At 44.0% G+C, this 24,424-nt stretch overlaps 4 protein-coding genes across 5 annotated transcripts; all 4 read right to left on the bottom strand.

The window, feature by feature from the left end:
* Positions 1-2,883: 2,883 nt before the first annotated feature.
* Positions 2,884-5,738, bottom strand: ube2nb (ubiquitin-conjugating enzyme E2Nb). 2 transcript variants are annotated; one of them, XM_061807563.1, is made up of 4 exons: positions 5,584-5,738; positions 4,022-4,268; positions 3,805-3,945; positions 2,884-3,300 (listed from the first exon to the last, which is right to left on the bottom strand). In XM_061807563.1, exons 1-4 carry the CDS (start codon positions 5,611-5,613, stop codon positions 3,233-3,235), a joined length of 486 nt encoding a protein of 161 aa, XP_061663547.1. In that variant the 5' UTR covers positions 5,614-5,738; the 3' UTR covers positions 2,884-3,232. The 2 variants fall into 2 exon arrangements, with proteins under 2 accessions (XP_061663547.1, XP_061663548.1); XM_061807564.1 differs by having other exon boundaries at positions 5,499-5,629.
* A 687-nt stretch (positions 5,739-6,425) lies between these two features.
* On the bottom strand, positions 6,426-7,574 carry mrpl42 (mitochondrial ribosomal protein L42). Its single transcript, XM_061806454.1, has 5 exons — positions 7,300-7,574; positions 7,016-7,076; positions 6,870-6,954; positions 6,624-6,787; positions 6,426-6,539 (listed from the first exon to the last, which is right to left on the bottom strand). The coding sequence occupies exons 1-5, from the start codon at positions 7,376-7,378 to the stop codon at positions 6,494-6,496; spliced, it is 435 nt and encodes a 144-aa protein (XP_061662438.1). The 5' UTR covers positions 7,379-7,574; the 3' UTR covers positions 6,426-6,493.
* Positions 7,575-7,867: 293 nt separating this feature from the next.
* pwp1 (PWP1 homolog, endonuclein) lies at positions 7,868-12,078 on the bottom strand. The gene is made up of 15 exons (XM_061806453.1): positions 11,863-12,078; positions 11,628-11,686; positions 11,401-11,543; positions 11,095-11,180; positions 10,922-11,018; positions 10,432-10,542; positions 10,216-10,346; positions 10,053-10,123; positions 9,323-9,419; positions 9,178-9,239; positions 9,003-9,111; positions 8,843-8,933; positions 8,631-8,752; positions 8,445-8,550; positions 7,868-8,352 (listed from the first exon to the last, which is right to left on the bottom strand). Exons 1-15 carry the CDS (start codon positions 11,926-11,928, stop codon positions 8,267-8,269), a joined length of 1,437 nt encoding a protein of 478 aa, XP_061662437.1. The 5' UTR covers positions 11,929-12,078; the 3' UTR covers positions 7,868-8,266.
* Positions 12,079-12,282: 204 nt separating this feature from the next.
* Positions 12,283-24,289, bottom strand: ano6 (anoctamin 6). Its single transcript, XM_061806445.1, has 20 exons — positions 23,984-24,289; positions 22,443-22,513; positions 21,989-22,117; positions 20,355-20,420; positions 19,314-19,604; positions 19,134-19,247; positions 18,937-19,052; positions 17,298-17,432; positions 17,094-17,199; positions 16,915-16,975; positions 16,675-16,820; positions 16,516-16,593; positions 16,212-16,440; positions 15,962-16,131; positions 15,783-15,880; positions 15,563-15,693; positions 14,581-14,786; positions 14,307-14,503; positions 13,278-13,383; positions 12,283-13,191 (listed from the first exon to the last, which is right to left on the bottom strand). Exons 1-20 carry the CDS (start codon positions 24,072-24,074, stop codon positions 12,967-12,969), a joined length of 2,766 nt encoding a protein of 921 aa, XP_061662429.1. The 5' UTR covers positions 24,075-24,289; the 3' UTR covers positions 12,283-12,966.
* Between the last annotated feature and the right edge of the window lie 135 nt (positions 24,290-24,424).

Raw genomic sequence — 24,424 nt, 5'->3', positions numbered from 1 at the left:
AGTACAGGACATCTATGAGGGCAGCAGAACAGCGGTGAGATGTGCCGTAGGTGTGTCAGAAGAATTTAAGGTGGAAGTGGGACTGCATCAGGGATCCACGCTGAGCCCCTTCCTGTTTGCGGTAGTAATGGATAGGCTGACAGATGCGGTTAGACTCGAATCCCCTTGGACTATGATGTTTGCAGATGATATTGTGATCTGCAGGGAAAGCAGAAAGCAGGCGGAGGAACAATCAGAAAAAACAACCAAAGCAGAATATATGTGCGTGAATGTCAGGGGCGGAGGAGGAAGAGTGAAGCTCCAGCAATAAGATAAAGCAAGGGTGGACAAGTTCAAATACTTGGGGTCAACAATACAGAGTAATGGAGGGTGTGGTAAGAAAGTTAAGAAACTGGTCCAAGCGGGGTGGAATGGTTGGCGGAAGGTGTCTGGAGTTCTATTTGACAGAAGAGTCGGAGTACGGATTACAGACGGTGGCACTGAAGAAAGAACAGGAAGCAGAACTGGAGGTAGCAGAAATGAAGATGCCGAGGTTCTCGCTCGGAGTGAATCCTAACCCTTGGATAGGGTTAGAAATGAGCTCATTAGAGGGACGGCCAAAATTGGATCTTTTGGAGACAAGGTTAGAGAGAGCAGACTTCGATGGTTTGGACACGTCAAGAGGCGAGAGAGTGAGCATATTGGTAGAAGGGTGCTGAGGAAAAAAAGAGCGAGAGGAAGACGGAAGAAAAAGTTGACGGATGTTGCGAGGGAAGACATGAGGTCAGTTGGTGTTAGAGAGGAAGAAGCACGAGATAGGCTTAGATGGAAAAAGATGACATGCTGTGGCCACCCCTAACAAGACAAGCCGAAAGGAAAAGATTTATTCAATTGCATAGCAGCGTAAAGCAGCCATGATGATTCCCCCCCACACACACTGTTGCTAGGCAGTATTTGTCACGAAAAAATCATTTGTATCCCAAAAAGTGCCACCTGATAAACTCCTTCATATTCATACGTGCCACAAGGGGGTACGTGCATAAGTGTATACGTCACCCGAACAATTAATTGTCCTGTTTTTATGCTAATGTAGTGCGTCATTGTTATCCTCCTGCAATGGAAAGCGATTTGGAAGTCCCTTTTTAGCCCGAGTGTGAACGCAATAGCGAGGTCCGGTTTCCCGAGGAGCCGGGACGTCCTCTCGCCGCGCTCCAGTCACAAATGATCAACGCTAACAACTGCGGCATCGTCGTCGCATTCGCTCATCAGTTTTAATCTCGCCGAGCCGCGACGCTTCGCTCGGATTACGCCGAGAAATCCTCACCTGATTAGCTCGGCAATCGATCTCCCTTTTTCGAGCGCGTTGACCACAACATTAGGTACACCGGCGAGATTGAACGCCATCCCTGCGCGTGCACAGGAAGAGCGATTTGCACCACATTTTTCCAGTATTACATAAAAAGCGCTGACTGAATGCCACATTGATATGCAGAATGTAGCGCTTGGGGAGAACTTTGATGTTTGCACTCTTTTCAACGTGTTTTCCTCGTGACACGACTTGACCTCTCATCAGTATTCTCACACTGCAGCAAAAAAATCTCCCGGTGAGGCTCATCCCTCCCTGAGGTGCGGTGCTGATTTATGAATGAGCTGTTATGTAAGGGGAGCAAAATATACATTATATATATAAATATATATGTATGATGCATGGATGGAGGCGAGGGAAGAGGATGGTGCTAGAAAATGTATCTGGAATTGTAGTGACATGTTCAAAAAGTTTGTTTTGTTTTATTGTGGTAGTTTCACTGCGTTAAATATGACATTTACATTGCTCACATGTATGTGGTAGTACACGGCTTAAACATTTTTTGCATATTACGTCTGAAGAACTAGTGAGCGGAATTACATTTTAGGGTGTGAATGTTTATTTACCTCAGAATGGTCGTATTTGCGGGTCCCCTGTCCCCAATAAAACTGGCGTATAGCCCCACCTTGTGGTAGTCTAAGACTACAAGGTACTGTAGTCAACCAGTGGTGGTTAGTGAAGCAACATTTACTCATCCATCCATCCATTTTCTTGTGCCGCTTATCCTCATGAAGGTCGCGGGGAGCGCCGGGCCTATCCCAGCTGTCAACGGCCACGAGGCAGGGTACACCCTGAACTGGTCGTCAGCCAATTGCAGGGCACATAGAGACAATGATAATCACACATAGGGGCAATTTATTGTCCAATTAATGTTGCCTGTTTTTGGGATGTTGGAGAAAACCTACGCAGGAACGGGAAGAACACGCAAACGCCACACAGCCGGGATTGAACCCGGGTCCTCAGAACTGTGAGGCCAACGCTTTACCAGCTCATCCACCGTGCCGCACTCAGTAATACTCAATTTTTTTTCTGTCATATGACAAAAATCTGTGACTGTGAAGCGAACATTACCTGAGCAGCAACAACAGCTCGTTTCCACGGTCGTGTAGAAAAGACTACTCCTGCAATTAAAAAAACAAAAACAAAAAGTAATTAACTGTGACTGAGCAGGTACTAATTCAATTGTAACTTTTTGGTACCTGACAATTCTCAGTCGACGACCACAGCGCATCCTTATCCCGCCCTCCAAATGCTGTCGCCCTACCTAGCAGGGGAAGTTATGCACTACACTGCGTATGAGTCTAGAACTTTTCTTTAATCCACTTTTTTTTTTTTTTTGAGACTACAGCTCCTTTAACTTGCAGCATCATCCCACACCGTTCAAGTGAGCTGCCAAACCAACGCAGCAGAATCAGAGAGCACGAAATTTCTTTTCGCTTTTCCTGTGTAATCACAAAACATAAAACACGCCTTCGAAGAACCCCGACTGTTTCAGCAACGGGAGTGTACGGTACAAAGACAGATGAGTTGACAAATGATGCATGTATTAAAAGTAGGACAACTTTAATGCATGATTTCGTACCAGTGTGCGTCTGGCTCCTCCATGATACTGTACATGAACACGGAATTCATCTTAAGACTGTAGTGAGGAGGGTGTCATTCTCTGTCCATGCATTTAAATAGCCACACAGGGGAAGGGTTGAAAAGGAGGAGGGGGGGAGGGGTGTCACAACCGTTAAACGCATATTAAAAAGGGAAAAAAAAAAAAAAAAGTCACCCCAAAGGTCTGCAACAGTAGATTTCTTTCAAATAGATGTGGATTTATAATCTGATTTTGTCCCGTCAAATTGAACTGACAGTAATGGGAGTACACGTCGTGGATCACATTCAGACGCCGGTGCTGCTACAGTGACGCTCGTTGTTGGAGTTTGCATACTGCTTGGTCCATGCTCGGGCTGCAAGAGGGGGGGAATATGCTTGAGTATTTGGAGAAAAAGTTATGTTGCATTATCATTAAACAAAACAAGTGCATGTGAGCATTTATTGTTGCTGTCCACTTGGGGTCGCCATTCGCACACTAGAATTTTCGTGAGCCTAAATTGTGGTCATGTGAGCTACGAGGGAGTCAAAGTTAATTAACTGGACACTTAACTGCAGATGGTAGACGAGCTTTCGTCATACACTAGTTCTTCCAGTAGACATATTGCACTTTATCTTCTTTTTCAAGTATGAAATGATCGCAAATTGTGAATATGGTCTTTTACGCACTCTTGCCTTCTGGCTCCCTGTCATCGTGCCAACTTATTTCTTCTATTCAAAGCAGCGCGCGAGTCTACAATAACATTGTGTGTGGAAAAATTAATTCAAATTTTCCAAGGTCTCCGATTAACTATTTGAGGCATAGAGTCAAAGTGTGAGCTTCAATGTAAAAAAAAAAAAAAAAAAAAAAAAATCTCGACCTGTCTCAATGGCGGTGGTTTCGCTCTTCTTCCACTGCTCAGCGACGTCGTTTGCCAGGGGGTCGTCGGGATTAGGAGCACTTAATAACGCCTGGATGGAAAGCAAGACTGTGCGGATTTGCAGGGCCGGGGACCACTTCTCTGGTGGAGGAAGGGGAGACCACGATTAGATAAGGTCACGTCCACCCTGAAAGCGGCAAGTATCAAATGAGGTTACCTTTCAAAATGTCTAAACATATTCTCCCCAGTCGGTCGACGTTCGGGTGGTAGATTTTGGTCATGAATCGCACTTTGGGGGCTGCCATGGGGTATTCCTCCGGGAGAAAGAGTTCAAGTTTAAAAGTGCCTCCTTCAAACGGAGAGTCTTTGGGTCCCCCGATGTACACGTGAAAGTAGCGCGCGTTGCCTTCGTCGGGCGTCGCCGTGATGCCCGGTACGGGCTCTAGCATCAGCCGCTGCGTCTCCTGAAGAGGAGTCGGAACACATTTTGGGGATCAGCGCATGTCGTCTCATTGATAATCCCGGAATCGGCCTCTCGAGATGAGATTTTGCAGAAATTCATTCCCAAACCAACATTTGTGTCGTGTCTTATTGGTGAACTTTTTTTGTAGAACACAAACTATCTGTTGAGAAATGCCCTTATTTGCATATATCTGCAGTATTTTTTGTAACACCATGCTCCTGGTAAGGCACCAGCAATTAGCGTTGGCCATCAAATTTACAGAAAACAGCAGCGAGATGGAAGATTCCAGTTCAAGCGGATGTTGAAATGTCGAATTTAGAAACTCTGCACAATCCGGGGTGGCGACTTGCCAGTCAGGAAGTGAGGCTCCTTAGATTAAAACAGGGTAATAAACTTTTCAATGAAATTTCCTCATCACTTCTGCAACATTTTTCCCCCTTTTTCTGATTATTAGTTGGGCCTATCATGTTTAAATAGTTTAAAGTTGTTCAATATAATTACTTGGGATAGTAAATGACCTATTTTAGGTGGAACTTGGTTTAAAATGTGTGAGAACCACAGGTGGAGATATAAGATCGGCATTCATATATACTGGATATGATTACGGTAATAATTGGCCTTTGAGGAAGACCCTAACTGGAATGAGTTAAACAACGCAAATTATAACACTTGTGCTTCTGATCCTCTGACAGAGTGAGAGGGGGAAATGCCTTAAATTGAAATGGGTTAAGGAAGTCGCTATGAGATGGAGTCTGTCAGTTAGCAGTTAGCTTTGTTATGCTAATCGCCGTTAAATCCTGCTCAACTTGATTGAAAGCCGCGTCGCAAGCAGGCTGCCTGTCGGCTCTGGCCCAGCAAGGAGCAAAGACCAACCCCTCTTGTTCAACCGTCCCGAGGGCGCTTCGCTCTTTAACATCTTTAAAGTAGCAATTAAACGCTTTTGCTGCTGTGGATTTCTGCAGTCCAAGATGTGAAACCACCACCTCGGAGGCACAGTTGCTAGCCTGGCGAATCCCATTCAAATGGCCACTCGAAATGTGTCATCCTATTCACGTGTTCGCCGCGCTCAAGTTAAAATGTCGGATTTAGAAAGTGTGGACAATCCGAAGTGGAGAAGAGAGGAGGCGAAAGAGACCGGAAGTGGCAAACAAAACCCTTAATAGACTGCTAGCCGCGGAGCTAGCCGCGCTAACGTCAATCTCCGGGTCCCAAGGCGAGCAAAAAAAATTACCCTTTCGCGTTCAAATAACACCCCCCTCCTCCCTCAAGGTGGTCATGTTACCACTGAAGCTCAACGGTGTGTCGCTGGAGTGTACCTTGATAATCCTACGAGGCAAACCGGCCATCTTATGTTGGCTTTTTGGGGGGGTTATTATTAGCCGCGCAGTCGCCTTCTTTTGGGCAGGCTGGATGGACTGAGCCAGCTAGCAAGTTGCCGGGGCGGGGCCCACCACGCCCGCTTCCTGTATTAAGTGACGTCACAGGGAAAAATGCGGCCAGTCAGGATCGTCTGCTTTTTGCGTTTTTGATTAATTTTTGATTTTTTTTTTTTTTAAAAACGAAACTCACACGCATGTAGATACAAGTACAAACTAAATAATTCAATTAGAAAGTAAATACCGCAGTACATTTTAAGTTTCTGTGTCCCAAATAACACTTCTGGCCAGAGGTGTTGAGCAGTACGTTAATTATAAATCATCACAAATTGATACACCCTATCCAAATAACTTTTCACCCTATACTTCTAATACTAATTGTCTCTAATACGGTAAGTATAATGTCATAATTGATGGTGTGTGCATGTGGTTGTGTTTTTGAGGTCAATGAATATGCCATTGCATTTCACATTGAAAGATGAGATATTTACCATATAGATACACGTTTCTTTTGTGAATTCTGTTGACTGGATCGTTTTTAATCTGAAATGTATCATTTGCTCAACTTTTCAGTTTTCCATGACTTTGGCATCTCTACATCAGTAAAAATAATGATTCTGAAAGGAAAAATAAGGTTTTCCTACAAATGTTAAGTACTCATTCATGATGATCTTGTAATCTGTATAATTAATACATTTTATTTTAATGTCCATATGGGCTCTAAATGCTTATTGTAATACATTTTCAAATCTAGAGGATCATGACTAATGAAGGAACACAAAGTTACAACCAAAGCAAAACAATGTATTTATTTGACAAAAACATACTCATAAGATATGCATAAAGACAATTATCTGTCCTTTGGGGTATTCTTTTTTATGCGTCTCATGTGGTACCTGTAAATAAGCAGTGGAAAACAACAATGAGTGGAAATAAAAATGGGACATTTTCAATGAATTATGCATCGCGTGTTGACTTACTGTCCTACCGGATACCAGCGGTGTTTGGTGGTGAAAAACATCTTGCTCAGCTCCTCTATGGTGGGACCCGGTTTGTCCCTCAAAATCTCCTTGCTGAGGTGGGCCTTCAGCACCTGCTCGTGGGTCTCGGGAGGACTGCTGAGCGGGTCGGGCCTCTCGATCGGCTGCAACGAAGCACAGGGAAGGTATGCAGATCAGATAAGAATGCATGATTGCAATTATGTATGTCCTGTACTGTACTATGACCTGAGTGAGCTCATAAGGAATCTCCACGGTTGGGTGGTAGCACACAACAGTCTTCCCGTCTGAAGTCAAACCAACCTCCACATCACTAATAAAGAGAATCAATCAATTACAGGATCTTAAAGTAATTAGTTAGATAGTAAACAAACCTGCAGTCATCAATGGAAGGACCACGGACATTGGACGCATCTCGAACTGGCCCCAAGCAAGCTGCAAAATAGATTATAAGATTGTTGGCTTCAAGAAAGAGCTGGCGGGTCGGTGTGATCCCGATTTACTCATAAAATACCAATTTGAACATTTCCAGCACATCAACGTTTATGCACGGGTCAAGGTTAGCTGCCGTTAATTTTAGTCGACATCGTTAAAGGTCAACGGCGTACATACAAACTGACGGATATGTAATCCCACATAAAAAAAAAAAGTGAATTACTTTGGGCAAGCCGCAAACTGCTGCATTTGGAAAATCTCGATATTAGACTGTTTATTTTGCTCATGTAGCCCGACGCCATGCTATGACTTTCCTATGTACGTAACTATTTGCTTCCGGGTGGGTTGTGTAGTCTTTACAAAAGGTTCCGCATTACTTTATCTCCAAAAACGACGTCCTTTAATGGTTATCAAATGATAAACTGCATACGCAAGTCTTTATTATTGTTAAATATCACTAAAGTTTTAAACCACCATAGAAAACGTTTCTTACTGCCCGAAAAAATGCAAAGACTAGGTGAGTCCACACAAAAATCAAATAAAGATGTAGAACCGGAAATAGCATTGCGTCTGCTATTTTTTGTGCTTTTACTTTTCTTTGCAGACGGATTACAATCTATTTTTGGGGGGGGGGGGATAAATTGACTTACCTTTTTAAAAGGCCATAATATAAAAATAAAATACATAATTTTAAACATTGATGTAATTTTTTGAGTGACTATGTAATACAACCAAGAAAAGCAGTTGGATGAATTACAATCAGTTATTAAATGTAAATAAAACATTTGTGATAAAAAAAATTCTACTCTCGTTTAATATCAAGACAGATTACAATTGAATTCACCCAATTACAATATGTTGTCGTGGCTTTTCCCCCCGCACTTTGGCTCCACCATTGCAACAAGTTTTGTCATAATTCCAATACAAAACACCCAAAAAACAAAAAGGAAAACACGATCAAATATGAAGTTAGCATATTAGAAACTGTATTTATAAATGGGATGTACAAGATTTTGATTAACTCATACATAATATATAAACTGCATTAGTTTGGGATAAATGGAACTGTACAAAGGACTTGCAACCTTCACTAACTAACTGGTCCTTCCAATAATATGAATACATATATGAAATTATGTCTTTGAGTATCTAACAAGAATTTGCAGTGAATGCGGACTGTCATCGTCCCACTATGAGGTGTCCATCACTGCTGCTGTGGATGTTGCAGATCCTGCATTCACCACCAGGCGCTCCCGACTCCCGAATGTCGCAGTCACTAAAGGTAAATATTATAAACAATGAGGCAATTATGACAGAAAGGTCATTTATTTTATGGGAGACTGACTTCAGGAGATTTTTTGGTCATACCTGCTGCGACATCACTTATATCCCAAACCCGCAAGCCGTCTCTCTGTCCTCCAAAAGCGTAAGTGAAGGGCCGATCGGGACAACAGACCGCACAAAACACCACACCCTGCGCGCGTCATCACAAACATCGGCTGTCACGCTTGTTCTTTCTCTGCATCATTTTCACCGTTCCAGCAAAATTCCCACCATTTTCATGTCCCTCGAATGGACCAGACTGGGTTTGTCGCCCAAAATGTCCCAGACCTTGACGTGTTTGTCTGCCGACGACGTGACCAAGCAGCCTTTAATCTGGCTGCTGAGATCCAAACCTAAAAATACATACAAAGTTGGAGAAGTGCAAAGTAACAGAATACAAATACATTATTACTGTACTAATGTAAAAAAAATTTTATGCACACCTGACACTTCTTCATCGTGTGCCTTCAGTGTGAAAATGGGTTTATCGGCACGCGCGTCCAGACAGTACACAAACCCATCCTCTGTACTGGCCTGAAATAAAATCACAGATCACTCGCACCGTCGTTAATATTTTGACTTGAAATAACTTACGTCACCTACCAGGAAGTTGCAAGGCGAAAAGTGGTTCCACACCAGGCGCTCGACTTGACCGCTGAATCTCCACGTGCGGTGGCTGTCCGGGCTGCGGCAGTCGTACAGGAGGGCCGTCCTGCAAAGATGGCGCGGCGCGGGTTGCTAACATGTCCCCTTTGGCAAATTTCAATGTGTAACGTACTTGTCGTATGATCCTGAGAGGAGGGTCTGTGCCTCAAATGGGTGGAAGGTCAGCGTCTGAACCTTGAATAAATATAACAGGAAGAGCAGGAGTCACGTGTGATATTCATTTAATAATACAGTGTACCCATTAATCTGCATCATACTTTGTCAGTGTGTCTGCGGAGGGTGGTGGCGGGTTTGCCTTGGGACAGATCCCACAGGATAACGGATTCGTCCGCGGAACCGCTGGCTAAGACATTCCTGAGAATCAAAATAATGACGGCATTTCGGAACATTCTCCTCTCAACAAATTTGCATTTCCAGGCTGTTGAACACGTGCCAAGGAGACAGGAAGTACCCGTCCATTTTCTTAGCCGCTTATCCTCACAAGGGTCGCGGGGAGTGCTGGAGCCTATCCCAGCTGTCAGCTGAGTTTGCAAGTTCTCCCCGTGCATGCGTGGGTTTTCTTCCGGGACTCCGGTTTCCTCCCACATCCCAAAAACATTCAACATTTAATCGGACACTCTAAATTGCCCCTAGGTGTGATTGTGAGTGCGTCTGTTTGTCTCCGTGTGCCCTGCGTTTGGCTGGCGACCAGTTCAGGGTGTACCCTGCTTCCTGCCCGTTGACGGCTGGGATAGGCTCCGGCACTCCCCGCGACCCTCGTGATAAGCGGGAAAGAAAATGGATGGATGGACATGAAGCACACACTGAATATCACCTTTAATTAAAAAAAAATAATAATGTTGCCATTTTGTTCCAGATTAAAAAGGCCGTTGTCTTAATTTTATCATATAATGTGTAAAAACAAAAAATTCCCTATTAGCTAATCCCTATTAAATCATCAGGGCTAGCTAATCAATTGGCCTTGTATATGTACATATATTTCCCGACCTGATCAGCTTATTCCAGGACAAATCCAACACTGCGTCAGTGTGTCCTTCCACAGTCTCTGCGGATGCACCCTAACATCAATCAAAAGAGAAACGTCATCCAAAAAAAAAAAAATCATCACCGATATACGCTTTATACGGTTTATACGGTTTAAACCAAATACCTTTTTGCTCTTTTTCTTCTTGTTGGCTGTCTTTTTGCTTCCCAGCGTGAACGCGGGCTCCAGGCAGTCCACCACATCCAGATCCCACACGTCAATCTGCGGCGTCATATTTCCCACGGCGGCATAGTTGGCTGCTCACAGAAAGAGGGAGAAAAAAAATTATACATCCCCACTAACTACTTAATACCAATTGTGAGACTTTCGGTTTTAGCTTACAGAGCGTTTCCTCAGGGTTTGGATCAAAGTTGAGCCACTCGATGCCTAGCGGATACGCTGGCAGCAGAATGTCGTGGTGCACGTACAGAGAGTCCTCCTCGGCGTTGTACACTGGAACCGAAGGGATTAGGGATGTGGTGCTATTTTTTTTTAAATTGAGTGTTATTCGCTTAATCATATTTTGCATTATTAAACACAATACATTGAGCATGGGAGGTGCAGGTACTATTCTTGTCCACCTGGGGTCAGTATCCTCACATTCTGATGTGGTACTTGTGACTTCTTATGACATTAAAAAATGGAGGGTGGGATTGACTGCAATGATGTGGGCATGAGCGAATGGAAGTACAGTTGGCTGAGTGTTAAGTACGCACGTTGAGTGAGTTGTGGCCATCAAGAGCTGATGAATGAATACATTCCGATTGACTTATTCCATGAATTGGTTCAACCTTACTGAATTGTTCTTGCCGGCATCACATCTGATGTTTACCGTAGATTTCCAGGTTGCAGCAGTCCTTTTCAGCCTTGCCAGACAGGATGAGGTTGTCGGTGGGTTTGATTTGGAAGTCGTCTCGGTCATATTGATCCTGAGAATGGAGCCGAAAGATGATAATTTTACATTCAAAATGGCACACTTCCACGGGCACCGAGCGTTCAACTCACGGTATCTTTGAGCGTGATGTAAGGGTCCTCGTCGTTTGAGCAGAACACGGTGAGCCCAGCCAGGCTGTCCCCGAGGTTGGCCGTCGCTACATTGGAAACATACTTGATACGGTTAATGGACACCCCAAAAATAATGCTGCACTAAATTAGAATCTGAACATGATAGTGAATAAATAACAATGCAAATAATTTGAATTTGTCTTTAGTCAAGTGTAGTATCAATATCCATCATTCAGGACTAGCATCATGGTACTTTATGCAGGTATGGTATCTAACAGGGACAGCACAAAATGTAAAATTCCTTACCGAGGTCCTCTTCATCATATTTATCCAGGTCATACTCCGCAAGTTCATCCTCTTCTTCATTTTGCAGTCTGGGAACATTGCCAATTTCATCGTCAGCTACAATCCCGGCATCCTCCTCTTCCTCTTCCTCGGCTGCTTGTTCCCTTATTTAAAAACAACAACACACGATAATACAGTCTTAACACATAATAGAATATCCTGATTCAAAATACTGCACTTAAACGCACTGCAGCTCCTCCTTCGCCTCATTGATGATGCGTTGCAGTTCCTCCTGGCTCAATTCAACCTGTAACAGAACAACTGCAATCATAAAGATAATCACGGACTGATAACCTCTTCCATAATAAAAAAAACAAAACAAACAAACAAACAAACAGATAGATAGCTGTCAAGACTAGCATGTTGACATATTAGCACCCGACATGCTCACGTTAGCGAGCTAACAACTACAACTTTGCTTACTTTGTCCGGAGTTTCCTTGGAAACGCCTCGCTTCACCCAGGCGATACAAGTAATTTGAGAACTCATGGTGTATGAAATACACTTGTAAAATTGTGGATAAACTTCTATTTACAAAGGACAGCTCGTGAAATCCAAACGCAAAAACCGGATGACCTGAAAGGCCACGTGGTTTCTGCGCATGTTGATGACGTCACTCGCGTGATCACAAACGTGTAAACTGAGGAAAACGCACCGGTATTTTATTTTAATAACGCATTTTATAGTGTAGAAAATGTTAACTAGAGCTGCCATTCCCATTGAGTTAAGTTAAAATAAAAATAAAACAATGGCCAAGAAAGCAATCATATACATCACATTATAAGATTAAGCTATTTTGATACATTACCTCATGACAAAAATGACTTGCACCACACATTTTCTTTATGAAACAATTTAATAAGTCTGTAGAAAAGACATACAAATAAGAGAGGCCCTTTATAGTGGTTATGGTACCATCATAAAGCATGGCAATAATACGGCATAGGTATTGCAGATAACTGTATTAACACAGGTTCCAAACGTGCAGTCAAAAATACTTTGCAGTGCAGTGGTCGCATAAGTGCAACCCTGTCCACAGGAAAAAGTGCAGGAAAATAAATGGAGTTTTCAAATACAAAATTCATCATTTTGACAGAAACAGGAAAACTTTGGCAAAGATACTGATAGATTCTGTAAACATTAAATTTTGTGACAGATGTCACAGACTATTTTGCAGCTAAAATAAGAATATCTCACCCAAAACAGATTATTCCCATTATGATTCTTTTTTTCTCATGTTTTTCTCGTTTGTATAGATTGTGAGATGATTGGCATGTGATTGTAAGGCTAAAAAAAAACAAAGTCTGTATGGCTTTCGATAATACTGAAATATGTATATATTAGCAGTATATATAACAGTATCAGTTATACATCAAGTATCGAGCTTATCACGTGACCTAAAACCACAATTTACACTTTACATTGCATTCTCAGCACACGAGTGTTTCGACTAAGCGTCCAACGCGCTTACTTATACCATCTTGGAAATTGTCAGTTTTGTTCACTTTCAGTCATTCGCGAGCACTTTCAACAATCCACATTCAGCTCCAATTCCTCCTTCGCCAGCTTGCCGTCCGAGATCACGTGCGCGATGTCGTGGGCCGGCTTCAGGCGCTTGGTGACCAGCTTGAGGTTGGTCTCGTGCAGGATCACCTGGGTCAGGTACTTCTCCCGCTTCATTTGCTCTTTGACGGCGTACGGCACGTCGGGGATGACGTAGGACAGGATGAACTTGGTCAAGTAAACGATGTGCTGCCAACAGACATCGATTTGTAACTCAAGGGACGGTATTTATTTTTTTTTCCTTCGCGTGTGAGACTTGCTGCACGCGTTCCTACCTCGACAACAATTATAAACGCCATTTTGGCAGCGATCACGTGCCAGTAGTAGATGTTGTGCTCGTACTCCTTCGGGTGCCCAGGAGGGTAGCGGAAATCTCGATACCTGAAAAAAAAGTTTGTTTGTGTGGTGAGAAGTAATAAAGTAGAAATAATTTATTGTACCGACATTTTTCAAGACAGTTCACCTATGACAGAGTACCAAGAGAGGAATTGTGGTACTGCATGGGCGAGTCCGGTGTGTCGGAGAAATATGTTAGAATGGTACAGGGCGTGTATGAGGACAGCAGAACAGCGCTGAGATGTGCTGTAGGCGTGTCAGAAGAATTTAAGGTAGAGGTGGGAGTGCATCAGGGATCCGCCCTGAGCCCCTTCTTGTTTTGCGATAGTAATGGATAGGCTGACAGATGAGGTTAGACTGGATTCCCCTTGGACCACGATGTTCGCAGATGATATTGTGAGAAAGCAGTGAAAGCAGCGAGCAGGCGGAGGAACAATTAGAAAGATGGAGGCACTCACTGGAAAGGCGAGGAATGAAGATTGGCCGAAGTAAAACAGAATATGTGTGCGTGAATAAGGGGGGTGGAGGGGGAAGAGTGAGGCTCCAGGGAGAAGAGATAGCGAGGATGGACGACTTCAAATACTTGGGGTCAACAATCCAGAGCAATGGAGAGTGTGGTAAGGAAGTGAAGAAACGGGTCCGAGCGGGGTGGAACATTTGACGGAAGGTGTCTGGTGTTCCACGTGACAGAAGAGTCTCCGCGAGGATGAAGGGCAAAGTCTATAAAACAGTGGTGAGGCCGGCCATGTTGTACAAATTAGAGACAGTGGCACTGAAGAGACAACAGGAAGCAGAACTGGAGGTAGCAGAAATGAAGATGAGGGAAGATAGGAAGACTATGGGTGTTAGTGAGGAATACGCACGAGATAGGCTTAGAGGGAAAAAGGTGACACGCCCTGGCGACCCCTAATCGGGACAAGCCGAAAGGAAAACAAGAAGTTCACTGGACTGTTTCAAGCTCTTTGTACCTGCAGGTAGTGATGTTGTACGGCACGCTCAGAGGCCTGCTGAAGTTGGAGAAATCGCTGATGTTGAAGATGGACAGGGAGCTTTCGATATAGCCCTGCATGGTTTGAGAATCGTGATCTCCATATGGGTACACGGAGAAAGACCAGTAGTAGACCAGCCGTGGGATCATATCGGAGGTGAAGGCGATGATCATAGCCTGGGCACAATTTGGAATGACGCAGCAATTGGCGATGTCACCCGGTCGGGGTCGTCAAACTGGGAACGGGAGCTCACGTTGGTGGCGACGGCCAGGATGGCGACGCCTTGAAGGATGGGCTGCCAGGCGCCGATGTCCTGGGCCTTCTCCGGAACGATGCGGCGGAACTGCGTGGTGATTTTCCAGGCGTCCACGCGGATTTCAAACAAGTTGTTGACCAGCGCCAGGACCGGAGCCAGGGGGAAGGAGGCCACGAAGAGGGTGACGAAGCCAAACTGGATGACTTGCGTGGGTGGAAAAACAAACCAAGATATTCACATCTACGATACGGTGTATTTCCCAAAATACGCTGTGAAGTCCTCGCATTTGAAAATCAAATTCAATTTGCAGAGTTTTGTATAATGAAGTCCATCAAAAAATTCGCAGAAAATGGTTTTTCTTGCTTATCCACTGATGAAGTTTGGGAAAATATTCACATCGCTTTTTCGCGGAAAAAAAACATCGGCCTATAAAGGTGAAGCAGAGTGAACAGTCAACAACAACAACAACAACCGTAAACAAAACTTCGTTCAAGTGAATTAAGGTAAAAAAAAAATCTTTACAAACAAACTTTAACAGTGTCATAGTAAATCTTTCTAACTTACTTGTGGAATGTTTTCTCACGGCCGCAAAATTCATCGCTGCACAGGTCGGCATACTTGTTTTGGGAGTATCAAGATGGCTAATGGCAGCTTCAGTTTTGGTGGCCAATGAGCCATCCAGTCTTTTTTTTTTTTTTTTTTTTAGTGTAACCCCTCTCGGGGAGAGGAGGCCCCAGTGGGATACGAACACACAACCCCTGGTTTATCAAACCAATACTCTAACCACTGAGCTATTGGCCCTCCACAGTGTATTATACTGTATTAATGCATAATTCTGCACAGAATTGCCCTGCATCATTTTTTCCATACCTTGTGTCCTGATTAGTTCTTGTTAGTAGGTGAGCAACCCAACATTTAATGCCTTATTTTATATTTCTCTGTCTAAAATGTCCTTTCGAAGGCTTCAACTTCTTCTTACCCATTTCCAGGTACTCATAGAAGAGTCCCAAGTTGGACATGGACTGAAGCTGGTAGTCCTGCTCCCAGCGAGGAATCACCTTCTGCGATGACGCTCGCGTGCAGTAGCGGAAGATCACATTTTTCACCCACCTGGGAGATCCGCGTGGGCCGGGGGGAGGTCACGGGTCAGCTGAGTTGTTACCGTGACGTCGCCTCGTCGCGCATTTTTGATTTCTTACGGTAATAGGACCTCTTGAATGTTGTTCCAGATGGCTTTACCGCCCATGATGATTGACAGCTGGGTGGTAAGTTCAATCAGACATCCACCAGGATCACACTAATTAAAAAAAAAAAAAAAAAAAACTGTGAGAACACGGATCCAAGCACGGACATGCAAAGAGAGGCGGGAGAACCTCACCTCCTCGTTGCGGTATTTGCCCAAGAGGTAGACGGGCCGTCCAGGATAGCCGACGGCTTTCCCTTTGGCGAAGGCGATGTAGAAACAGGACGAGTAGTAGTTGACAAACTGGAAGAGGAACATCTTCAGCGTCAAGCTGTTCTCGTAGTCCGTCTTGGTCCTTGGCAGCTCTGTTAGCGGAGAGAAGAACGCGATGCAGCGAGGGACCGCCGTAAACGTTCGCATTTCCGTGTCGATCACAGCGACGCACCGAAGTTGGTGATCCAGATGGCGACCCGCTCGTAGAGCATGTTCAGGATCATGATGACCACGAAGCTGATGAGCGAGGCCGTGACCGACGTGGCCATCTGCGGCGTCACGTACTCCTTGAGGGGCTCCAGCTCCTTCAGGTCCTGCGCTCGCAGCCTGGCCGAGAAGGCGAAGAAGGCGGCCAGGCGGTACACGGTGATGGCCACGATGGACGCCACGATAAGCAGGATCTTGTGATACAAAGACCCAAACTTGAGCACAAATGACTTTGACTTGAAGGAACAACCTTGGGAGAATTATATTACCCAGAACAGAACTGTCCCTATTCCTATCGACACCCGAACGCATCGCCCGCAGGCTGTGTAGGGCACTTTTTCCTTCACCTAAATCCCACACACAAACAAAACGACTGTAACTTTGAACCATTCCAACCAAACTGCGATGACACAAAGACTGAAAATCACCCCCGTGACTGGGTTTTTCCTCTCGTATATGCACTTGGCCTCATATTCCGGCCGGGGCGGCTCCTCCTGCTCCAGGAACTCCACTGTGTCCCACTGGTATTCCAGCTCGGCCTGGTAGCGCTTCCAAAATTCCAGGAACAGCGTCACTGCAGCGAGGAGACCGAGTTTTGAATAATGACCGAGTAATGTTGTGAAAACAAAAAAAAAAAAAAAAAACCAACATTCAAACCAGAGACTTACCCCAGATTGCCATGAAAACTGCAAACACCAGGGTGCCGAAATTGTCAAATATGCAGAGTTTCTACAACACAAAATAATCACGTTTAACGCGATAACGCTACCGTACTTTTTGTATCGAAAATTATTTTGCAGGGGAACAATTTGACCCATAAACAGAAAGACGTGCGCAGTCCATTGACCTTTGAAGCTTCACAGGTGCTGTTCAAGCGCCAGTATTTGCACTCCTGGTCGCACTGCGGGCACATCACTATTTTGCCTCCGATGTCTGGGTCGCACACCTCTTTGCTGCAAACACAAAAGATGGCCGACGCGGTCGTCGTGGAACAGCCGCCATTAGCGCACAGCGCAGATGAAGGCTCTCTCGATGCGCTCGTGACGAGTACCTCCACGTGCTGGTTTCTTGCGTTTTGTATCCGTATATGAAACAACTGAGACCCACAACAGCCGCCAGAGCCAACATGATGGTGTAGAAGCCCAACCAGGCGAAGTAAATTCCAATCTTCTCGCCGTAGTACTTCCTGTGAACATTTTTTTACAGCAGTGTCGTACATAGGAAACTCTCATGGCACAGCGACAAACAGAAATGGCACAAAAAGTTGCTAGTATGTATACACACAAATATATACAGCGTGTACTGAGATATTGATGATTTGATATCAGTTTTCTTCCAAGTATATGTCCTCAGTTTAGCAGAATCGTTATTACAGTGGAATCTAAACAGTTACAGGAACAGTAACCTTCCCAAACTGAGGCAATGTTTCCCGTTGAAATGATTGAAAATGCAATTACCGTAATTTCCGGCCTATAAGATATAAGAGATAAACACACAGACCTTCACATCTGATTTAGATAGTTGCAGTAATAGTATTCAAATTTCACAAAGGATAAGGAACATATGTATTTCTTATTATTACTGTATATTGTGTGTTTAGATGTGTTGCCCCCTCCATTTGTGTTCATACCGTAATTTCCAGCCTGTAAACCACGACTTTTTTCGCACGCATTCAACCCTGCAGTTCATGCGGTGACGCGGCTAACTTGTGCATTTTTTTTTCTAACGGCTGCAAGGGGGCACTCGAGCAGAAAAGGTGAGAGTGTACCGAGGAAGTGACTTTTACCGGGTCCGGCCCTGTTAGCGCTGCTTTAGCGTGTTACTGCCGTGTCGCAGTGATTTTTTACCAGTATGGTTTTTTTTTTTTTTTTTTAAACCGGCTCTGTTAGCACAGCGCTAGCATTAGCGTAAACTCTTTATGCACCGTTTTTCTCTGTAAATAGCTTGTGTTTGAATGTGGGCACTTGCGGTTTTTACACAGCTGTCGCGTATTTATGTACCAAATCTTATTTCCTTTACAAATGTACTGGGTGAAGCTTATAACTAGGTGCGCTCTGAAGGCCGGGAATTACGGTACCGTATTTTCTGCATTATAAGGCGCACCGCGTTATAAGGTGCACTTTCAATGAATGGCCTATTTTAAAACTTTTTCAGATATAAGGCGCATAGAATAGATGCTACAGTAGAGGCTGAGGTTATGTTATGCATCCATTAGCTGGAGCTGCACTAAAGGCTCAATATCGATCCATATAAAAGGTGCACCGGATTATAAAACAGATTATAAAGCGCACTGTCGGCTTTTGAGAAAATTAAAGGCTTTTAGGTACGCCTTATAGTGCGGAAAATGCAGTAATTTGTTACAGCCTCATAAAGAAGTTTCATTTACATTTTTTTTTTTTTTGTGTGCGCGATAACAAATACTGTACAACACTACAAGTGTAATATTCTGACACACTAAACCGAAACAAGAGCACAAACACAACCACCATTCTCATGTTTAACCAATTATTACCTTATTTTACACAACACTAATATGTTACGGCTTCCTATCACCAGTAGTTTTTACTTTCTTTGGAGCCATATTAAGAACATTTGTGAATCCAAAGGAAATGTTGTAAATAAAAGAATTTAGCGACATTAGAGAATTTCTGCCGCACACCTGGCTGAGCGCACATATGAATAAATGTCACCTTATGAGGTCTAAAGGCTGCATCTTGTAGAAGCTTTTGGGGTGTGCCCATTCTCTGTAGAGGCGGAACCTCTCGTTGGGGCAGCCGACCTCTTGGGATTTCACATTGAACCTGCACTGAATCAACACACAAAACGGTATGATGTTCCGGGGGAATGTCCCGCGAGCTAACACCCGCGTGCGACGCTCAACACTTACGTCGTGGAGCGGGTAAGCAGCTTTGTAGACGCCGCCGTCTAACAGCTTTCGGATGCCGAACTTCTTCACGCTGCCTCGTATCTCGTAGGGGGCTCGGCTCAAGATGTAATAAGCCTGGGAGAGAGCGTCGCTGTCCTTCAGCGTGATGTTCGAAATAATCATTTTCAAGCGCAGGCTCACCATCCTGCTCCGCGTGGACGACGTGAAGAAAAGGTCCTTGTCCTTGACGTAGAAGTACTCCAGGCGGTCTTTCTCGAAGGGGGCGGTGAAGAACTCGGCCTCCTTGGTGATGAGGCTCTCGTCCGGGTAGAAGGGCTTGGTGACCACCGATAGCCAGTGCCACCACGGCGAGCGCTGCGACGACAGGTCGTTGGGCTGGATGGGAAGCTTGATGTGCAGCACCTCGGCGTACGTGCACAGCGTGTCCCACGGCATGTGCACTTTCACGAACATCAGGTTGTCGTCCACCACCTGGATCGAAGCGGCCCGGCGTTGCATTTCAGGGTGAATTTTATTAATTTACTATCCGTCCATCCATTTTATTATCCGCTTATCCTCACAAGGGTCACGGGGAGTGCTGGAGCCTAGCCCAGCTGTCAACAGGCATGAGGCGGGGCAAACCCTGAACTGGTCGCCAGCCAATCGCAGGGCACATAGAGACAAACAGATGCACTCGCAATCACACCTAGGGGCAATTTAGAGTGTCCAATTAATGCATGCATGTTTTTGGAATATGGGAAGAAACCGACGCAGGCACTGGGAGAACATGCAAACTCCACACAGGCGGGTCTGGGATTGAACCCGAGACCTTAGAACTGTGAGGCCAACGTGTTAACAGAAGATCCACCGTGCCGCCAGAAATAGGTACATTTAAAATGTAATTATCTATTTTAATTGATCCAACAATATAATTTGTTCATTTTATTTTTAAATAATAACACAAAAATTCACATTGAAAAAGTCAATTTTACTTTAAAAAGAGGTTAATTGGTTACCAGTGAATTACTTGTGAAAATAAAGTAAGCTAAAATATTTGTGAGAAAAACAAGCATTTGTTAGCAATGAAAATAAACAATTTTACACATTTAATATCTACATTTTAACCATCTGCCCCATCTTTCTGATTTAAAACTTAGATAGATGGGGAAAAAAAAAAAAAAAAAAAAAAAAAAAATCGCACACAAAAAAACCAAACAATCCAAGCTAAAAGAATCCACTCACAGATCGCGTGGCCTCCAACTCCATCCCCATTTTCATCAGGCTGGCCTCGAAGTATTCCCGCCGTCTCTGCAGACCAGGAAGACACCTTGTCGTTATGCACAAACACAACAATCGACATCACAATTACTCGTTTTGAGTGGTGCACTCTGGGACGTCCTTAAACCCGGGACGTTTTCCTCCCGCGTCTGCTTGTCATTCCCACGAGAAGCCATCACATACACGGAATACCATCAGTGCTTGTTTTGGCTGATCCGGTCCAAACCATTTCGATCTGGACAAACTCACGAGTGACTGGAGGTAGATGCAGAATGGCAAAATTTGCCACGAGAACAGCTTGTGGGGATGCATTTCGCAACACTGCAGGTATAAACAGAGCTCACCAGTATTGGACAATACCTACCGTGCAACCACCCTGTTGTGAAATACAGCAACCGAACACACGCTGTGCTTGTGATAATGTTCATTTATTGTAAGTCCTGGCAGGGATTGAAGGTAGCGTGAAAAAAAAAAAAAAAAGATTTAATAATAAGTATGAATAGTTGAGACACATTTAAGCTGAGGTAAATACAACTCCCTGTGCAAATAATATTTTATTGAAACGCGTTTAAGGGTTCAACCATACACTCACGGGACGCTTCAAAGGGTATACCTACCTCACCAGTTTAGCAACTAAATAAGAATTGTGTCTAAAAAGATAAAATGTTCAATTTTTAATATTTGTGATATACAATAGGCTTAAGCGCCCTCAAACAACAACAACAACAACAAAAAAACATTCCAAGTGTCATTGCCAAAGTCGTCTAATGTCCTTAAAAGTTTAATAACAGAACTGTACACAATAAAATGGAGCCAACTTGAAAAGTAAAAAAATGTACGACAGGTATACTGCTTTAAAAAAATAAAGAAGCTGCACATAGAGCGAAAAGCTTCATTAAAACATTAATTTCATTCATTAATTTATTTCAGAAAATATCGAATTAGCAAACCAAATGTTTGGAATAATTTCTCATTTTTTAATCACTGTATTTCTCTTTGTCAGTCTGATACATTCATTTTCCAAGCCGCTTATCCTCACAAGGGTTGTGGGAGTACTGGAGCCTATCCCAGCTATTGACGGGCAGGAGGCGCCGTACACCCTCAACTTGTTGCTTGTTATTCTTATTTGACATTAAAATGAAATCTATTCACTCTTAAAATAATATATTTTGTATATATTTGTTGTGTTGAATATTTATATTTAATCATGGCGTATCTTAGACACCTCAGTTTTAAATTCTAAAATTGGAGAAAAGCACACATTTTTTGAATGATTTTTCTTTTAAATCAACTGGATACTAATAAAGAGAACAGGAGGACCATGAGTAACATTACAGGAAAGTAAATCTGCACTTTGAGCATTAACGCTACACTTAAATATGGGAAAATTAAAAAAATGTAAAAGACGAAGTGCAAATGAATTGTAGCCTCCTCTATTTAAAGTTAAATACAAGTGAAGTGCGCTACGTGAAAAAATGTCCACTTACTTGAAAATAAATTCTAAACCATTCTGTTTTAAATGTGATTTTTATTTTTCACTGATTCTTTCGCCACCAGACGCAACCCGTGCACCACGTGGTGAAGTTCCTCAAAATTACCTTTCGGCGTGCGAACGTGTGCCGCTTGTCAAACTCCTTCCTGTCCTCATCCTCGTAGACCAGGATGAAGTCGATGCGGCGGACGCCGTCGTTGAAGAACAGCGAGTCGGGCTTGTCGTCGAACTCGGTCTGCGGGCAAAAGCGCGGCCCGTCGGGTAAATCGGCGGGCCGGAACACGTACTCGTCTCGGCGCATTCGGAAGAGGGCAGGACGGCTGCGCCCGTGCATGCGACGCGCTGACGCCGCTGAGGGTTTTGAGTGTGGGGGTTACGCGGGTGGCGTGGCGTGTGCAAACATTGCGACGCCCGTCCTCCGCCGCCACTCAAACGATAAAACGTGTAGGTGCGTTCAACAGTGCAGTTACTGTACTGGGTTTAGCGATACTGCAGCATATATAACAGTAATTTAATGAGGTGTACCTGCACTATGAAAGTATGAAATATGCCGGACTCACCAGTTGCACTTTAGTTACCGTCGAACCTTCTCTTATACTGTGATATGTCGGTAGAAACTCCTCAGGGTAGACTGTACAAAGAATAGCAAAGGTTTAAAAAAAAAAAAAAAAAAGATAGATTGAAATCATGGAGGAAAGCAACATTAAATCCATTTTATTTTTGCTGTATTGTTGTCACGTCTGCAATCTCAAGTAAATAAGATTATCTACAGAGCCACGCAGCGTCACCACTTCCTCTCGAGCGCATCCAGCTGACGCACAATAATCACACGTACAGCAACGAAGCAACAAAAACATTCTTGCAATGTTATTTTACACACGCATGCCTTCCGCGTTATGAAAAACATTTCCTGCCTGAGTCCCAGCAGCGAAGGTCGCACTTGTGTCATTTTGATTTGATATCACAACAATGTAACAACACTGTGCTTTGCATCGCCACGGTTTCAGTTTTAATAATGCTGGCAAAGTCTGGGTGTGAATAAATGATGAGGCATTTAAGCAAAGTGCACCGAGTGATGGGGGGGGGGGGGGGGCGATAATATCCTCTTTGCGGGAGGGCCTGTCAAAATTGTTGCAAAATGAGCCACTTCGAATGATACTTTCAAACGATCTCATCAGACACAACACACGCTGAATATTTTAGAAGAATGCATGTGGGTCGAGGAGGATCACTTGGGACGACGTCAGGTACAGCTTCTGGATTTTGACATTTCTGAAATTTCATTTCGCAAAACAGAGTGAACACATTGATGACGCCGGCCAAAATTGATATGCCGGTTAGGCAAATATGATGCGCGTGAGGGAGAGATTTGGGTGCCAGTCCAAGTGTACAAGTCTATAGAAAATAGATGGAGCAGATTGACTGATTCGCCGCATCTATGTACTATGGATAAGTTTCACCGACATCCTTACACCAATCGGACAAATTAAAACTTCACGCTTCAGCTATCACCTGTGTTCTCTGACCTCTATGACACACAAGATGGCGTAATCGGAACCCTATCCATCGTGACATGGCCATAAAACGAACACGCCAACCCACAACAAAAGTTTCCACTTAAAAAATGGCTTGCACTTCAGCCCCCCCCCCCCCCCCCATATTTCTAAGATGCAGTGTGGTTCCACTCAAGAAATGGAAGCAACAACAAGCGAGCTGTTGCTAGGCAGAACAACAACATCCCAGAAAATATCAGAGGGCCCATGTGACTTCCCTGAGGGACGCGTAAGGGCCGCTTTTTAATTCATTTATTAATTTTTTAAAATGTATTTTGGGCATGGAGACACGCCCCCGCAAGGGAAAAAAAAACCTCAGTTTGTGTTTTCAGTAAGTCACAACAACACAGTTGAAAACTGCAAATTGCAATTCAAACTGATTTCAGCACAGCTTTAAGTTGTGACTCGTGGAGTGGGTGGTGGCATCGACTTCCCTCGCCATATCTGTGTGGCCGATTTTCCGACTAAGCTTCGCAAACACATGCTCAAGAAGAAGAAGAAGAAAAAAAAAAAGAAGTCTTAAAATCAGCTCAAGTGTCAAGTCTCACCGACGTCTTCTGCGATCATTTCCAAGCGGGCATCTCCCCCCAGTTCCTCTGCGTCAGATAGGGACTCCATCTCCAGGATGTCGTTCTCCATTTTCGCCTCTCAAAAGCGAAACTTTTCTCGCTCCCTCCGAAGCTTGTCGGGATATCGCGGCAGCTTAACCGCGCCGGCCCGCGTACATTCTTGGGTTTATTTCGGTACACTTTGGACCGAGTTAAAACTGCAGAAAGAAGCGGCGGAATACGGGTGGGGTCCAAAAAGGAGGCGTCGACGTTCCATTTTCTACCGGAAATACAAATTTGGTGAGTTATGATGACGTCTGGAACGTCGGAAAACCCAAGATGGCAGCCCACTTGGAACCATTTAATGAGGTGAAAGTTTTGGGAACACATTTTTAAAATATGGATATAATGACATGACAAAATCACGCCATAATTGTATAA

Source organism: Syngnathoides biaculeatus, chromosome 20 (genome assembly GCF_019802595.1).
Source record: "Syngnathoides biaculeatus isolate LvHL_M chromosome 20, ASM1980259v1, whole genome shotgun sequence".
Lineage (NCBI taxonomy): Eukaryota > Metazoa > Chordata > Actinopteri > Syngnathiformes > Syngnathidae > Syngnathoides > Syngnathoides biaculeatus.
The sequence above is the reverse complement of the archived record's forward strand: the minus strand, read 5'-3'. Positions and strand labels throughout refer to the sequence as shown.

Excerpts from the sequence above, each read along its gene's own strand:
- pwp1 (XM_061806453.1), bottom strand. The coding sequence starts at position 11,928 with ATGAGTTCTCAAATTACTTGTATCGCCTGGGTGAAGCGAGGCGTTTCC. Across the intron at positions 10,347-10,431 it reads AAACCCTGAGGAAACGCTCT|CCAACTATGCCGCCGTGGGA; the intron begins GTAAGCTAAAAC and ends TTCTGTGAGCAG. Across the intron at positions 10,124-10,215 it reads AGAAGAAAAAGAGCAAAAAG|GGTGCATCCGCAGAGACTGT; the intron begins GTATTTGGTTTA and ends GATTGATGTTAG.
- mrpl42 (XM_061806454.1), bottom strand. The coding sequence starts at position 7,378 with ATGGCGTCGGGCTACATGAGCAAAATAAACAGTCTAATATCGAGATTT. Across the intron at positions 7,077-7,299 it reads CAGTTTGCGGCTTGCCCAAA|CTTGCTTGGGGCCAGTTCGA; the intron begins GTAATTCACTTT and ends TCTATTTTGCAG. Across the intron at positions 6,955-7,015 it reads CCTTCCATTGATGACTGCAG|TGATGTGGAGGTTGGTTTGA; the intron begins GTTTGTTTACTA and ends TCTCTTTATTAG.
- ube2nb (XM_061807563.1), bottom strand. The coding sequence starts at position 5,613 with ATGGCCGGTTTGCCTCGTAGGATTATCAAG. Across the intron at positions 3,946-4,021 it reads ATGTTTAGACATTTTGAAAG|AGAAGTGGTCCCCGGCCCTG; the intron begins GTAACCTCATTT and ends TTCCTCCACCAG. Across the intron at positions 3,301-3,804 it reads AACCACCGCCATTGAGACAG|CCCGAGCATGGACCAAGCAG; the intron begins GTCGAGATTTTT and ends CCCCTCTTGCAG.
- ano6 (XM_061806445.1), bottom strand. The coding sequence starts at position 24,074 with ATGGAGAACGACATCCTGGAGATGGAGTCCCTATCTGACGCAGAGGAA. Across the intron at positions 22,118-22,442 it reads CGGTAACTAAAGTGCAACTG|ACCGAGTTCGACGACAAGCC; the intron begins GTGAGTCCGGCA and ends TTTTGCCCGCAG. Across the intron at positions 19,248-19,313 it reads CGTCCACGCGGAGCAGGATG|GCTTATTACATCTTGAGCCG; the intron begins GTGAGCCTGCGC and ends GCTCTCTCCCAG.